We start from the raw sequence: 15,045 nt of genomic DNA, 5'->3' as shown, positions 1-15,045 counted from the left end.
AGCATTTTGCCCTACAGGTGGCCAGAGTCAGAAACAGACTTACTGAGTCATGGAAAAAAATGCTTGTTAGGATTAGCATGAAAGGAAATAGATATTGCTTCAGATATTCCTTTTGTTTTCTTTTGTCTTTTTCTTCTTTGGTCTATGTTGTATCTCTGTGTTCTTTAATGATCCACAAGCCATCCTTTGAAACTCTCAGCTTCATGTATTCCTTTGCAGAGCTGAAATAGGAACATAATTTCAAACTTGTTTGTATTCAGCAAAGACACAGCATTATCTTTGTTTTTTTGAAGATGCGATTTGCTGTATAATTGCAGTATAGAGCATTTCTTAGAACAAAATAATAATGATAATTTCTGTGTGAAAGGTTGATTAAGCCAAGAAAACCAGTGAAAAGCTATAGCAAAGAATTATGCAATGAGAGATAAAATTTGGCTGCTGGTTTGAAATTGGGTGTCTGAAGCTCACCACAAATGTGGCTGAGGTTATTGCAATCACAATACACAAGGCTGTGAAAGTCCTGCAGTCTGGGCTTTACAGAACCCAAAAATATTTCTGTTGGAGATAATGAATCATCAGCCATGGATACAAAGGTTCCACAACTTTTTATTGTTTTTTGTAAATTGAAATTTTAATTTTTAAACTGTGACTCCTCGAGGTCACATTCATGTACTTAATTTTAAACAGGCAAGAATATCTGTTTCCTTTAGTGGAGCCATTACAACAGAGAAACCTTAGCAGGTAACTTGGCAGGATTGGAGGTTCAAAGTATTTTGTTTCTGATAGTAAAACTTTCTAAAACTTTATTTTTTCTTTTTCAAATTCCAGCCTGAGTAAAGCTGAGAATGTAAGAAATTCAATTTTTTATTGGAATCCCACAGCCTTTGTCTTTGTAAATTTATATCCAGAACACACAGTGTAGCCAGACAGTATATCCTAATGTGATAGGCTACAGTAAGTTAGGAGACAAAGAAACCATTCCAAATATAAATTGCCTGTGTTTTTTTGGGAAGGTTTGTGTGTCTCTCTGGTGAGTCAAGGAGAGCTGACTTTAGGTAGTGAGGGCATCCAAAAGCTAGTGGTGGAATTTATATCCAGATCTTGTCTGATAATCAACAGATTTTTCCACTGTTATTTCTGCTGTGCATGCTCACTGCCCTACCTACAAACACAGCAGCATCAGAAAAATTGTGGTTTTTTCTATTTTTCTCATAGTAGGAGTCTTTACTTAGCTACTGAGTTTTCACACAGATACATTGGAGCAAATCACCAAGTGAAAACAGGTACTTTGGCAATAGCATGTAAGAACTTAAAAACAGTTTGTGTCCTTTTCTACTCCAATCATCATCTTTTCTATATATTGCAAAAATAATGGATTTGGTGTTGGAAATTTAATGAACTCGATAATTAAGTTGTATTGCACATATTGTTCCAGTTGGTGTGTTTGTTGTGCTGCTCCATGATCTAAGTGAACAATTGTCATGTACAGATAACATGCAAAATAACCTCTTAAGTGATCTCCCAGTGATCAGTTATAAGCTAATGTGAAGCCTAATCTAAGACAGGTAATTTATAGCAGAATGCTACACTTCTTTAATAATTTAAGTTAGAAGTTCAAGAACAATTAATTTAAGCAGAGAAAATGGAACTTCAGCCTCATTTATAGATCTTCTTGCTCTATTAATGCATTGTCAGGAGGCACAATCAGTAATCTCATTGACATAATTACCATGAAGGCTGCCATTCTGCAAATCAGACCGTGTCATTGGGTCTCCCAGCAAGAAAATACTTGGGCAATTTTGCAGTTATAAGAACATGGGATGGAGACTATTTTGTGAGTACAAACATGATTAAATTAATATTTTCTCTGTAAAATTAAATAGCCTTCTCCCTTGACATCTTAATTACAAGGGGGAATACCCTTGTCTGGGCTAACTAATTTTTTCCATGTGGAATCACTTAAGTAGCCTATTCATCAAGGAAGGTGAATATTTGTTTAGCTCCCTTGATTTCAAGAGAACCAGTGCCTTTGGTTAGTGTTTTACGTATCTGTCTCACACTTGCAAACAGGGATATTTACCTAGTGGCATATTAAAATTGTCCCTAAAAGGAAATATAGTTTTCTGTGTAGTATGTAAATTGTAGCTGCCATAGGTTTCAGACACATAATGGTGCAAATAATGCAGGAATACAGCGTGTACATGTTTATGTTATAAAATAGGAAAGGACAATAATTACAGCAGACTTTAATAAATAGTCCAGTTAGCAGGTACTGATGTAATGCTTTCTTTTGCAGCTCCGCAAAGCAATTATAGATCACATCTCAGACTCCTTCTTAGATACCACTGTTCCACTGCTAGTCCTTATTGAAGCTGCTAAAAATGGAAGAGAGAAAGAAATAAAGGAATATGCTGCTATATTTCGAGAACATACCAGCAGGCTTGTGGAGGTATGTTGGATGGAATTGCACTTTTTTTTGAATATATGGTGTAAGTGACTTGCCACTGAACAGTCCCTTTGTTGGCAGATATCATAAAATGTTTAAGGCAGGCATTTCAGGAAAGAAAAAATAAATGGCCTTGGCTAATAGTAAATGTACTCCATTTTTCTATAATGGTATGTAGAAAGTCAGAGGGCTTTGTATTTATATAGCATTTCGTTGCATAGAAATTAGATGCTATGGAATTGTAATTTGAAAAACCGGTGTCAGCCTTTCCACAAAGATATTCAGTGGGAACTTGATTGAATGTGTGTTTCTGGGAGTATTACCTTGCAGTGTTCAGGATACTGTTGCCTAAACTACAGGAGACACTGTGTGTCAGCTGTCTGCCAGCTTTGTCTCTTGGAAAGTCTGTAACCTGTGCAAGGCTCTGCTGCAGGGGAAATGGGGCTCTGACACAGTGTAGAACCAGCAGCCCACTGGCACCACCATTGAATGTTCTCAGAAGGGACCCACAAGAATCCTTGAGCCCAAGTGCTGCCTATATGCTAAATTAATTCCCTTGCATACATTGTAGACTCAATATTCATTTCTAAAGGATGCACTTCTTTATTGCCTACAAATGATACTTCAGTGCTTAGAGACTTGTGAATAGAGCTGGGCGGAGATTTTCGTTTGTTGGACAATCAGTCCTGCAAATGTGACCAAATATGCACTGACTTAAACTGATTTGAACTGGAGCTGGGAACGCTCCTGGAGTACTAAAGTCAGAAATTTGCAGCAATATTATCTCAAGTGCCTGTAAGGAATTAATTAGTAATTTTGGTGGGTTTTTTTAGGTTTTGGTGCTTTTGTGTGCAGTAATGCAAAAATGAAAAAAATCAATGAATTCACTCTGTGGCTGAAAATTTACTTAGGGAAATTATTTTGCTCAGTATTAATAATTAATCTTGAATCATCGAGAGATAATGAAAGAAAAATAGGTAAAGAGCTGAAGTAAAAGTAGGGTATGGTATTTAGGTTTCTCTTCATGGACGTGTGGTTACAGAATAAGAATACTTGTTATTCTCTGATTTATGAGAGGATCTGATTTTGACCATGCTGCAAAATCAAATGAGAGCTGAAAAACAAACCCAAAATTGTAAGCTTCTCAGATTTTTAATACTGAAGCTAAACCATCCTGAAGCAACTTCATTTTTAGAAAGAATAGGTGATCACTGAAGACCAAATAATTTGACTGAATTTCTGAGTCCAAGTCAGCTGCAATACCCAAATCATTGTTCATTTTAGAAGATGTAAGCCTAAAAATCCAATATTCATTTTCTTTCATGGGTTTGAAGTGGTGTCCCAAAAGCAAGGAATAGCTGGCCATGAGTGTGGGTGTGTGATTAAAGGGACTGATGGCTGCACAGATTCACTGCCTGGAAAACCCACAGACTGATCTCGCTCTATGTGTGAATACACTGTGTGTGTACATATTTATATTTATTCTGTGACTCTACGTGCTGCCTACAGAGAAGAAAATTTCCTTTAAAAGAGAAACTGTACACAGTGCCACCTCCTATTGTTGGATTAGTTGTTCCAAATGTCACTTTACTGGTGATTATCTCATGTGCTGCTATTGAAAATTAACTTCAATTTTACTTTACATTATCTTCTGAATATCTACTAGAACTAAGTATCTTATTTAAAAGTTGCTTACATTGCTTTAGTGCCCTTACCAGTATCTCTAAGCAAGAGCTTGATTGATGGCTTTTTGATAAACTGTATTTATCAACTGCTAAACTCTCAGCAAATTAATTAGATGGCAGTTGTACTGCATCCATCAACTGTGAGCCCATCCTAAGTGAAACAAAACAAAAATGAATGAACTTTAACTGCTAAGCAAGTGGCCACAAAGGGGCTTTGTAGAGATAACCAGATTTATCTCATTTTTAAGAAAAAATCAGTCATTTCCAGCAGCATCAGGTGAGAGAAAGAAATATGGCAGCTCTTTTGTGGAAAGTTTAATACCAATTAAATTTATGTAAATGGAATAGCTTTTAAATACATTGTAGTAGTTATTAGAGCAGTTCCAATTGGAAGCATATTTTGGATTTTAGTGGCCTAAACCATGTTAAACTGAGAATATGTATTTTTAAATTTATGTACTGGAGCACTGCACTCTTGCTTTAATTTCCCAAGGAATACAGTAGGTGTATAGACTTGGATCTGACTTGGATCTGATGGACTCGCAGTTGATGGATGCAATACTTCTGTACTTGAGAAATACTTGAGAATACTTCAGAACTGAGACATGGCAAATATGCTTGAAGCTTGGTTTCTAGCTGATACACGGGGCCATGGATAATGGATGTCCTGGAGGAATCAGGTCTAGCTAAAAGTGCTACCCAAAGCAGGGAGACTGATACTGCAAGAAGGGCAGGACAGATCAAAAGAAGATGAGTTGCCTTTGAATCCTTGCTATTTCTATTATCCCTTTATTTATTAAAGAATTTACGTTTCTTGGTGAAAATTCTAATGTATAAACATCACTTGTCCCCTTTGGGACAGCTGCCCAGCCTTTAGCCAGGGAAGTGTTTCATAGCATGGCATTGCCTGCTTTGTGTAAGATTTGGAGTTGGATGACAGGTTAATTCAAGATCTAATCCAGTCTAAAATTTCTGTAACTTAATGAGAAAGTTGCCAAGCTTTATTGTATTTTATTAGAGGATTCTTAAATGACAGCTGGGATTTGCATGTTTGCAGGAGAGGCCTCACATTCATTCCTTTGTAGTTTATTTCCTGCACTGACACAGGAGCCAACAAACAAATTCCCTTACAACTTTGAGATTATGGAATGCAACTCTGGAAGCCAGCTGTGTGTGTTATTGCAGAAATGGGCTTCATCTCTGCAATGGGGAATAATTTAAGTATGGAAGTGCCAGATCATGGGTGGCATGTACTTGGCTATGGAAGATTAAGAGACAATAGTTGTAGTTAAACTATTTTGAAAGCTAAACAACCAAGAAAAAATGTTGCAAAAAAAGGCATAGAAAAGTAACTGTATCAGAGAAGGCTGGTGATGAGGTCGGTGAGACATCAGGCAATTGAAATACAACTATGAAAGCACTTTGACCATCTACATGCAGTTGTGACATCCAAGGAGTCGGATGGCTTGTAAGCACCAAATGATAGAGCAAAGGCCACTGATGCAAGCAAGGCTGCCCATATTGTTAAAAAACTGTCCCTCGTTTCTGACTGTAAGGCAATCTAGGTGTGGGTCTGAGCCCACTGTAAACCTTTGACACCTCTAGCATCTTGTGGTAAAGAATTTCACAGCCTGACTGTATATTGTGTAGAGAAGTGTATGTGAAACGCCACATGATCTTTTCTTTTGCAGTCCCTGAATTCTGGTATCAGAAGAGAAAATGAACACCAGTACCTATTTTCCTTCTCCATGCCACTTACTATTTGCAATTTTTTAATTGTTTTCAAAGTATTACTGATCTTTTAAAATTTTCCTTATTTGGAAGCCACAAAAGGATCACCTTGCTCCCTTCCCTCTACCTTTCCCAGCATCTTGCAGCCCGTGAGGTGGGAGAGCAGAACTGTGCATGCTATTCAATTCAGTCAAGATATTTAATAGAATCACAGTTGGCTGGTTTTTCTCTCACAGAATGACTCATTTTTAATCTCTCTCAACTGAATTTCATCTTCTTTGTTATCATTTACTCATCTAGTACCGTGACATCCTTTTGCAAATCTTCAATTAGTTCTTTTATTTACTACTCCAAATCACTTGTTAAAATATGTGTAAACAAATTAATAAAAAGTTAATGCAGACACCGTGACAACAAGGAAATTCCTGGCTCACAGCTTTCTCCCAATTTTCTACTGATTTGTTCCTGAGGCTGAAAAAGGTGATGCTAATCTGTCTGGCTCACCTGGGAATTTACTGGTTCCTCAGCCACCCTAATTCTTGGAGGAATTGTGGCATCCACGTGCCTGGATGTCAATCACAGTACAATCAATAGTCCAGCTTTTTCATTCTTCCATTGCCTTCATGTATGAAAACAGGCATGCCCATTTCTGCTACTTTAACATTGCGCTTCTAAAATATATTGATGGCATAAGGAAGATACATGACTATTTCCTTTCCATCATATAAGAGTAACTTGTTGCACTTGAAGATATATGCTGTGAAATCACCTGTGAAATGATGGTTGAAGTTTAATTCTCTCCAAATTAAGGAAAAAGTGTTTAAAAAAACCAGTAGCTTTTCCTGAATCCAATAGTGAGTTCAACTTCAGTGAGTCTCCTCTTATAAAAAGCAGTGTCTCAGCTCTATCCTGTCAAAAACTGTTCCAGCTGAACATGTTCCACACTTGTCAGACATCAAAGCAAAGTTGTTGAGCAGGGTTGATGATGTTAGTGTTGCATCAAAGTTGAATTTGGTAAGAGTAATTTGAAAGTGCAGACAGGACAATGTGTCAAAAGAGATGATACTGCATTTGCAAAATAGTCACTGAGTGGTAATTTGAATCAGCATAGTGGTATTGTCTACTCTCCTATATCCTTTGTTAATGTTACTCTGTGGCTCAATTATAAATATTCTGTTGCTATATCGATAAAACCATCAGTGTTTAATTTTTCTGTCATGATATTTCACTTGATTGCAGAAATTTATGAAGTAAGTTTCTGAATCTGGAGCACAAAGACCTGTGTATTTGTGTAGTCAGATCTCCAGTCATATAAAAATGGATTTTATTATTGCAGCTAGCAAGTCCAATGGTGATAGATAATGAAATGATTTTGATGTTACAGGATTAGGCTGTAAGTCCATTTTTAAGTAAAGCAAGCCATTGATATTTGTATTATTTCCAGTTTACGCGTTTCCTTTGGTGCACAGTTTAAAACCTGTACTAACAATACTGGCCTGCCCCGCACCATTGTCACTCCTTTTGTCGTTTTGCTTGTTTTGTCTTTTTTCAGAGGTAACAAATTCAAGCAGGTATTCTGAGATTTGATTGTGTTGGTCTTCTTCCAATTTAAAACCTTATTTACCCCATTGACTTTTAATGCAAGATAAAGATTTCTCAAAGATTTCTCTTGATTACATTAAGTGCTTATTTCTTTTTTGACTAAATAATTAGTTTAGTGTGGATGCCTAATTTTTAGATGACAGAAGTGAGGTGAGTTGATTTGTACCTTGAGAGATGCCTGTTGGTCTATTTTGAGACATGCATTATGTTGCATTTTCTTATGCTTTGTATAGCAGTTTTAATCAGGCTTATCAGGGCAGCTTTTGAATCTGTTTTTGAAAGATCAAGAATGTTTGAAGAATAGATTATGACAATGTTTTGTATATAAACACAATAGACTGAGTTGCATATTATAAAAACAAAAGTTCATCTTCTCACAAAGGTTAATACAACAGTGAATTTGGTATGGAAATTAGAAATACTACTTAAAATACTAAGAGAGATTTTATGTGGTTTCTATTTTAATCTGAAATTTAAGAATTTTCTAGTAGAAACAGCAGGTCTTGAGAAAAATACTTTCCCCCCCTCTTTGAATAAGAAATGTTAATTGAGCTAGCCTAAATTGCTGCTACGCTGACTCACTACTCATATTGTAATTTAAGAAACAAACAGTGTCCTCATAGGCCAGTGACCTTTGTAAATCGGATTGAGCAGTGATATCTCTTACAAATCTCCCTTCTGAGCTGGCATTTGGAAGTTACTGTCTTTCCTTCAAATAGTCACTTAAGACAAAAAATCATACAATTCAGGAGAATGTATATAAATTCAGTGAGATAAAAAACATCAGTGAGATGGAAAGACTGAACACCACTCCAGGTATGGGGCAATAATATTTCCAGAAGTAGAAGCAACTAAAGATAATATCTTCTTTCTTGTGTTCTTTTCTTTCTGCTGAGTTAATTAACTATTGTGTGCTCTCACACTGGAGGTTCTACCTCTTGTTAAAAGATGCACAGGCTTAGGGTGTGAGGCACACTTCCCAGGAGCATCAGCTGGGGCTTTGTGGACAGCACTGGTATTGGAAAAGCTCAAACAGTGGCAAAGGATTTGAGCTACCTTGGTTAACATCTTTGCCATAGCTGCACAATAATTGCACACATCAGAGGCTGTTAGTTTTAAATGTGAATAGAGTATTCAGGTATGTGGAGAAAGTGGAACAGTCCTAGTTACAGAGTAAAAAAAACCCAAAAAAACCACATTAAACTGCCCACTTTGGCTATGATATTGGACACTTCCCACATATGAAATGAACACTCAGCTGCTGAAGTATTTTGATGAGTATCAAGGGTCGCGTTAAACATTTTTCTGATGGAGGTTATTTTAGGCTGCAGTGCCTCATATTCCTCATAAATTGCATCAAATATTTCTAAGGCTGAATATTGATTTTGTGATATTGCAAAAAACCTGGAATATATTACAGGATGAAAAAAGATTTGGGTTAAGATTCTACCTGTACTCTTTGTTTGTGAGCCTTGGCTAAAATAAATTCCTCGCTTTTTGTTAGAAAATGCTTGTCATTAATGGCAATTCCATTAATATGGAATATATTAAAATGCAGGAATTTTGAAAAAATATTTCAAAATATGAAGATTACATGCTTTCAGATTTGACACATTCAGGTTTTGCTTTAAAATTTCTTTTCATTTAAAATGTTACAATTAAATTGCAAATGCAGCTGAAATTCTTCATTGAATGGGAACATTTTCAAGGAGTCTTGTCTTCTAGGACATTTCAAAATTAGATCTGAATATATTTTAAATTATGAAAATTGAAACAAAATAATAATGAAAAGCCTTAAGGGACCCAGCTGTACTTTCTAATTCCCTATAAGATATGCCTGTTTTTAGTGACTGGACTGTTCTGGCCTCTGGTTCACTTCTTCCAAAGACAAAACCAAATTCTGCTGTTGACATAATAAGTACGTAAAAGTGAACAAAAAATAGGTAACAGGGAGGACTGAAATGTCACATCTGCACGAGGAGAAAAGCAGGCTCTGTGTAACTGGCAATTTCTTGTTTGGGGAAGCTGACAGACTGTTCTCCTGAGCTGATCCATCACAGAGATGTAATGCTGTCTGAGAGGAGGAGTGATAGGCTGGGTGAACTTGAGATTAAAAAAGGAATTTGATGGGAGCAGGGAAGAATCCTCTGATTATCTTTTCTTTTGGCAGAGATGCAAATCTCCCACTGCAGTGTTTAAAGGTCAGCTATACCAAGAAGAGGCAGAGAGATTTAATAGAAGAAGTGGAGGCAATGATGAAGTGAACTTTGTGTTCTTCCTCTCAGTACATGAATAGATTATATTCCCTGTAGTTTGATCTAATAACACTGACTTCAGATCTGCTGATACATAGATGTGACACTTGAGCCTGTTGCCTAATTCTTGCCCTGTGTTTTCCAGTGCTGCCTGTATTGCAGTATGACAGTGCTGCTTTCTGGGATTTCTCAGGTGGAATCTGTACAGACAAGGGAGACTAACAAACCACACATGTATTGAAGTGCATCGGTGTCGTGATGTGTTGATATAGAACTGCAAAGGTGTGCATGACACAGAGTGTTGGTCAAAAAACAACTTTGCAAGTTAGTACAAAGATTTCCAGTGCAGAAAATTCCCATCTATTGAAGGTAAATTCTCCATAAGACAGAATTTTAAAAAAAAAATTAAGTTAAAAGCTATAGAGAAGAATAACCCATGAGTTATAAAAATGCATATTGTTTCTATTTCTATAAGGAAATTGAAGTTTTATACACACATAGATTAAAAATGATTTTTCATTTAGTGCTATTAGAATTACAATGCCATTTTGGCAGACAATCGGGAAGAACTTACATATGGTAAAAATGAAATGTTTTCAACTCTTTGAGTTCATTTGCAAAATGTTTGCAAAACTCGGGACAGTGGGAATAATAGGAAGTAGCCAAACAATAGTAAGTAACCAAAAATAATTTATATTGACAATTAATTAATATGCATACAAAAGAAAACTCTTCCTTTCTCTCAAGGAAAACACAGCCATTGGCTCTTGAACTAAAGCTGTCTACATGTGCCTCTTGTGCAAAACAGCTCTGCCAAAAGTCAGTTTTAACATGGAATCTGCAAATCATAACAGGTTTTATTTTCTATACAAACAGTTAATGTCTCTTTAAGTACAATGGGAAAACTCTCAACGCTTCAGTCTGTTTTATTGGCATGCATCTAAAAGATGATAGGTCTTATTTGCCACCTTGTTTGACTTTGTATGAAATTTGCTATATCTTTCTATGTCAATTTTTAAATGTAGTGACCCAGAAACTGGATTGAGAGAAACTTCCCATAGTTCTGAAAGATGCATCAAAAACACCCTAAAAAATCATCTCACTCTTGTACTTTCCTGCGTGTACAATAACCATGCTTTAAGCAGCCTGTCACAGCTGTTACTTTAACCTCTGAGCATCCAGTACTTAAGGACTATATTCCTTAACATTACTTATCTTTTACTTGGAGCTAAGGTCCATGGAAATAAAACTACTTGAACTCTGAAAACCAGCAACCCCCCTGATTTGATATCCAGTATAAGATTTGCATAGTTTCCTGTCAGATAGCAGCTTAATCTAAAATGAGATTTAACAATCCTTTAATTTCAGTCTGTGTATCAAAGTACTGCATGCACAAAGTCCTGTCAGCTGGAAGACTGCTTTCTTTCTGCCACCTTCAAAGACCATAGGGAATCGAGTATTCTCAGTACTGCTCCTATTTCTATCAGTTTTAATCCCAGACTGGTAAACGCTAAATAAAAATAACATTTTAATCCTTCATTGCCTCTTTTTTAATATTGATTTTACTGAGCTATTGAAAAACAAAACTACTTCTGACAATGGCAAAACTTCAAAACTGCATGTGTAGAGGTCAAACTGACAGATTGCTGGAACATCTTTATTAACTTTCAGAATATCAGAAAAGAGCAGAATCTTTTATCATTCTCCTTTGGAATACAATCAGAAGACAAGAGGCACGAATCGTGTTGTGTGGAAGTTTTTAGTCTCAGGCTGTTCAATGCTAAGGATTTTCATCCCCAGATGTAAGATCCAAGTTAAGGGCCTGTCATTTTTTTTTGCTGGTGCTTTTGCTCTTACTGTTCTTTTACCTATAATATACTTTCCGCAGTATGATCATATATGTCAAAATAGCAGTTGAAGATTGTAAGCTGTTGAATATATCCTCGTATCTATGTTTGTGGTACAGTTTGTGTTAGTACATAGGTGTGCACAGCAGCTGTCCTGAGGATACTGAGTCTCCTTGCGTGATGGGATCTGCAGGCACAGAACTCCAGTGTGGCTTTCTGCTTCAGAGAGCATCTAACTGTGGAGCAGTTAGCAAATGGAGATGTGGATGCAGAGTGTTGGTCAGCGTTCTGGGACTAAAATGTATCTGTCAGCAGATTAGGATGTCATTTTTGTAAATAAGATAAGCTCTTTTAAACACGATCAATATTTATGAATGGGAAGTGGATTTTCATTACATTACCCATACTAATTTCTATAATCAGTCTGTCCTTGACAAATTAAACCTCCTCTCTTATCATACACTTTTAAAAAAACCCTCTTATTTAGTGAGCAAATGCTTTGTTTTCAAGAAGAAAACCACCTAATTTTAGTTTGCTAATATCTATGCACCCTCAGTTTGTGTGATTCAGAATTCCCATTCTGAGCCCCCTGTTTCTGCCTGACTTTTTCACTTTGAGGAGAGACCTGTGTGCAGCCTTTCTGTTCAGGCAGGGTTTAGTTAATGGCACATCAGGGAGATCCAGGCAGGGGGGTTCCTTTCTTGTAGCTTCTTCATTGCTCAGTTCAATCCAAATTTCTTAGCAGACCCATTTTAGTAACCTGATTGCTGACCCTGCTAATTTTAACAAATTTGTGATTAGCAATACTAATCTAACGACAAAATTTAAAAAAAAAAAAAAGCACTTCCTCATTTCACATAGAGATATTTTTCTTTTTGTGGAGCTGTTTAAAAATCAAACTTCTAATGTCTGAACCACAAATGCAATGCTGGTGTTAAGCCCAAGAGCTGGGTGTAAACGCGTGAATGGGTGTTTTCCATTTCAGTTAGTTTGCAGAGTCCCTCAGCAAGCTGACCTGCTTGGCAAAAGGACGTGACAGCTCTGAGGTCAGCCTACACACCCTCTGCTGCCAGGTGTTGCTCGAGTGGGGTGGGTGTTTGCAGAGAGCCTGCAACAGGTAAAGGTGGTTTATGTAAAGATGGTAATGGCAGTTGAGAGGAGGGGTGTGTGAAATTATTTCTAAAATTAAAGGCAGCACAGGAATGGCGCACAAATGCTTTAAATGCAAAAAATTGCATTATGTTCTAATAGAAGCAGTCTGGCAATAGTAATTGAGAGGTCACAGGCAGATGGAAGGAAGCCTTTAAAGACAGGTAACTTCCTTCTGGATGTTTTGGAGCTGGTAGATGGATGCTTAATGGAGAGCTAATGTGGTCAAGACAGTGAATTAAGAAGATAAATTCAATAAAATTTGGTTGAAGTCAGGCATGTACTTCTAAGTGTATGTAAGCTTTAGGACTTTGAACCTTGCTGTTTAGGGCCTCACAGAGTTCTAGCATTTTGCAGCAAGTCCTGAATTAATAATGTGAGGATTTTTGCACCTCTATATAATTAATCAAATAAGGTCCAACTTTCCTATTACTGATTGAACTTCAGGTGATAAATGGTGACATTTTCATTAATCCTCTTAATCACAGCCTTTATTGCATAAGTGTGAAGCAAGGGAACAAAACATAACCCAAAGATTTATCAGACTTTCTGTGTCTGAGGGGCATATTTCAGCAGCTGGAAATGTCAGGCACCTCGCGCAGTGTGCTGGGAGTTCTGGGAGCTCCAGAGGGAAGTGGGCTCCCCAGCAGGATACACTGGGTAACATTTGTGGTGATACTATACAGAGAGCTGACACAAGGGCATTGGCAGGGACTTCGTGCCTTTTATTACTGCAGAAACCAGATTTAGAAGTTCCTCAGAACATTAGAAATTGTGATAATTGTGATTCCATTACATCCCCAGAAGTCTCATCATTTTGATACATTGGTCTGTAATGAGCCAGTCAGCTGTAACAGAGTAACTCCAAAGGTGCTAAAAAAGGCACTCATCATCAAAATATTAACATCATTTTGCTAAAGCTTGTGCTTCTTAAATACCAAACAAGTCCGTGTGCTCATTTGTTAGGGTTTGCTGGCTTGTTTTTTTTCCCTTGGCATATGAATGCTGTGGTAGCTGTTAAAGGAGGAGGTTTACAGTTCATGATTCTAAACTGAAGGGAGGGTAGGTTTAGATTAGGTAGGAGGAAGAAATTCTTCCCTGTGAGGGTGGTGAGACACTGGCACAGCTTGTCCAGAGAAGTTGCCCCATCCCTGGAAGTAATCAAGGCCAGGCTGGATGGGGCTTGGAATAATCTGGTCTGGTGAGAGGTGTCCCTGCCCATGGCAGGGGGTTGGAACTGGATGATCCCTTTCAACCCAAAGCATTCTATGATTCTAAGAGTATTTTCCGGATGATTGGGCAATATTTTGGTTTGCTCAATTTAATCAGCTCTCTAGGAATCTTTCTGGTTATTTTACCACTGGCAAATGGCGTTTGAACCAATATTTTTCTGCCACTGCCTGGATGAATTTCTGGATACATTTAAATAAATTATAAACATTCTTATTCCGAAATGCAGTTGGTACACCTGAGAAGCTATGTAATATTTTGTATTTGAGACAAGAAAACAAAAAGTGGGGCAAATTCTTTTATAATGCAGACTTAATAGCATGAATAAAATTTTAAAAAGAGTGGCTCAGGGAAAAAAGAAGGTAAGGAAATAATCAGAAAACACTGGGAAGCCATGGACTAGAATTTTTGATTGAAAAGAAGGCAAGTGATCATTCTTTATCAGGGAAGTTGAATATGTTTTTATTTATGACAGCCTGGCTGAGATAAAAGGAACATCCTGCTAGGTATTTTCCTTTGGTTTAATTAATCTTCTGCGGAAGTTTTCTAAAAGAATCTGAACATCAAACTTGAGCAATGTGCAATAATGTCAATGTCGTTACTTCAAAGGAATTCACATGGGTCACATTTTAACATCATTGTATTAAATGGCTTTTTAATAACTGTTAGCCTAGTGTTCAAAATACTGAGTTCATGACAAATTTCTAAAACCTTCTGAAAAACACAAGCTGGGCTTGCTAGGCATAAGGAACATCCTTGCTAGGCTAAGCAGGACAGAATTAAAAGTATGTAGACATGCTTTCCCTAAATGAGCTGTCCTCATTAAAATACAGTCATTTACCCAGCTGGTGCAGTGAGGGGACAGAGGACAGTAGGAGCCATATCCCATGAAGTTTTGTTATGAGAAGTTCAAATAAGTATGTTCTGAGTTTTAGCTTAATTAACTAGGAGTTACTTACAGATTTTAATTCTACACTTCCTTGCACAGAGATTTGTTTCCTTTGAAATGTGACTCCTGCATGTCGTTGTGGTGCTGTTGGACAGGTGTCTGCTGGGCGTGAGGATCATTTCTCATCAGGGCATTGCTTTACAGTGAATAA

At 37.1% G+C, this 15,045-nt stretch overlaps 1 protein-coding gene across 8 annotated transcripts in view; it reads left to right on the top strand.

Moving 5' to 3' along the window:
* CTNNA3 (catenin alpha 3) overlaps positions 1-15,045 on the top strand; it is a 411,474-nt gene that overhangs the window by 252,362 nt on the left and 144,067 nt on the right. For all 8 annotated transcript variants that reach the window (XM_085064278.1, XM_085064275.1, XM_085064277.1 and 5 more), the window contains one exon: positions 2,297-2,449. In XM_085064278.1, the coding sequence (XP_084920404.1) occupies positions 2,297-2,449 (153 nt within the window). The remainder of the gene's footprint in view (positions 1-2,296; positions 2,450-15,045) is intronic.

The sequence above is a fragment of the Lichenostomus cassidix genome, chromosome 6 (assembly GCF_008360975.1).
Source record: "Lichenostomus cassidix isolate B80296 chromosome 6, HeHo_3.0, whole genome shotgun sequence".
Lineage (NCBI taxonomy): Eukaryota > Metazoa > Chordata > Aves > Passeriformes > Meliphagidae > Lichenostomus > Lichenostomus cassidix.
The sequence above is the reverse complement of the archived record's forward strand: the minus strand, read 5'-3'. Positions and strand labels throughout refer to the sequence as shown.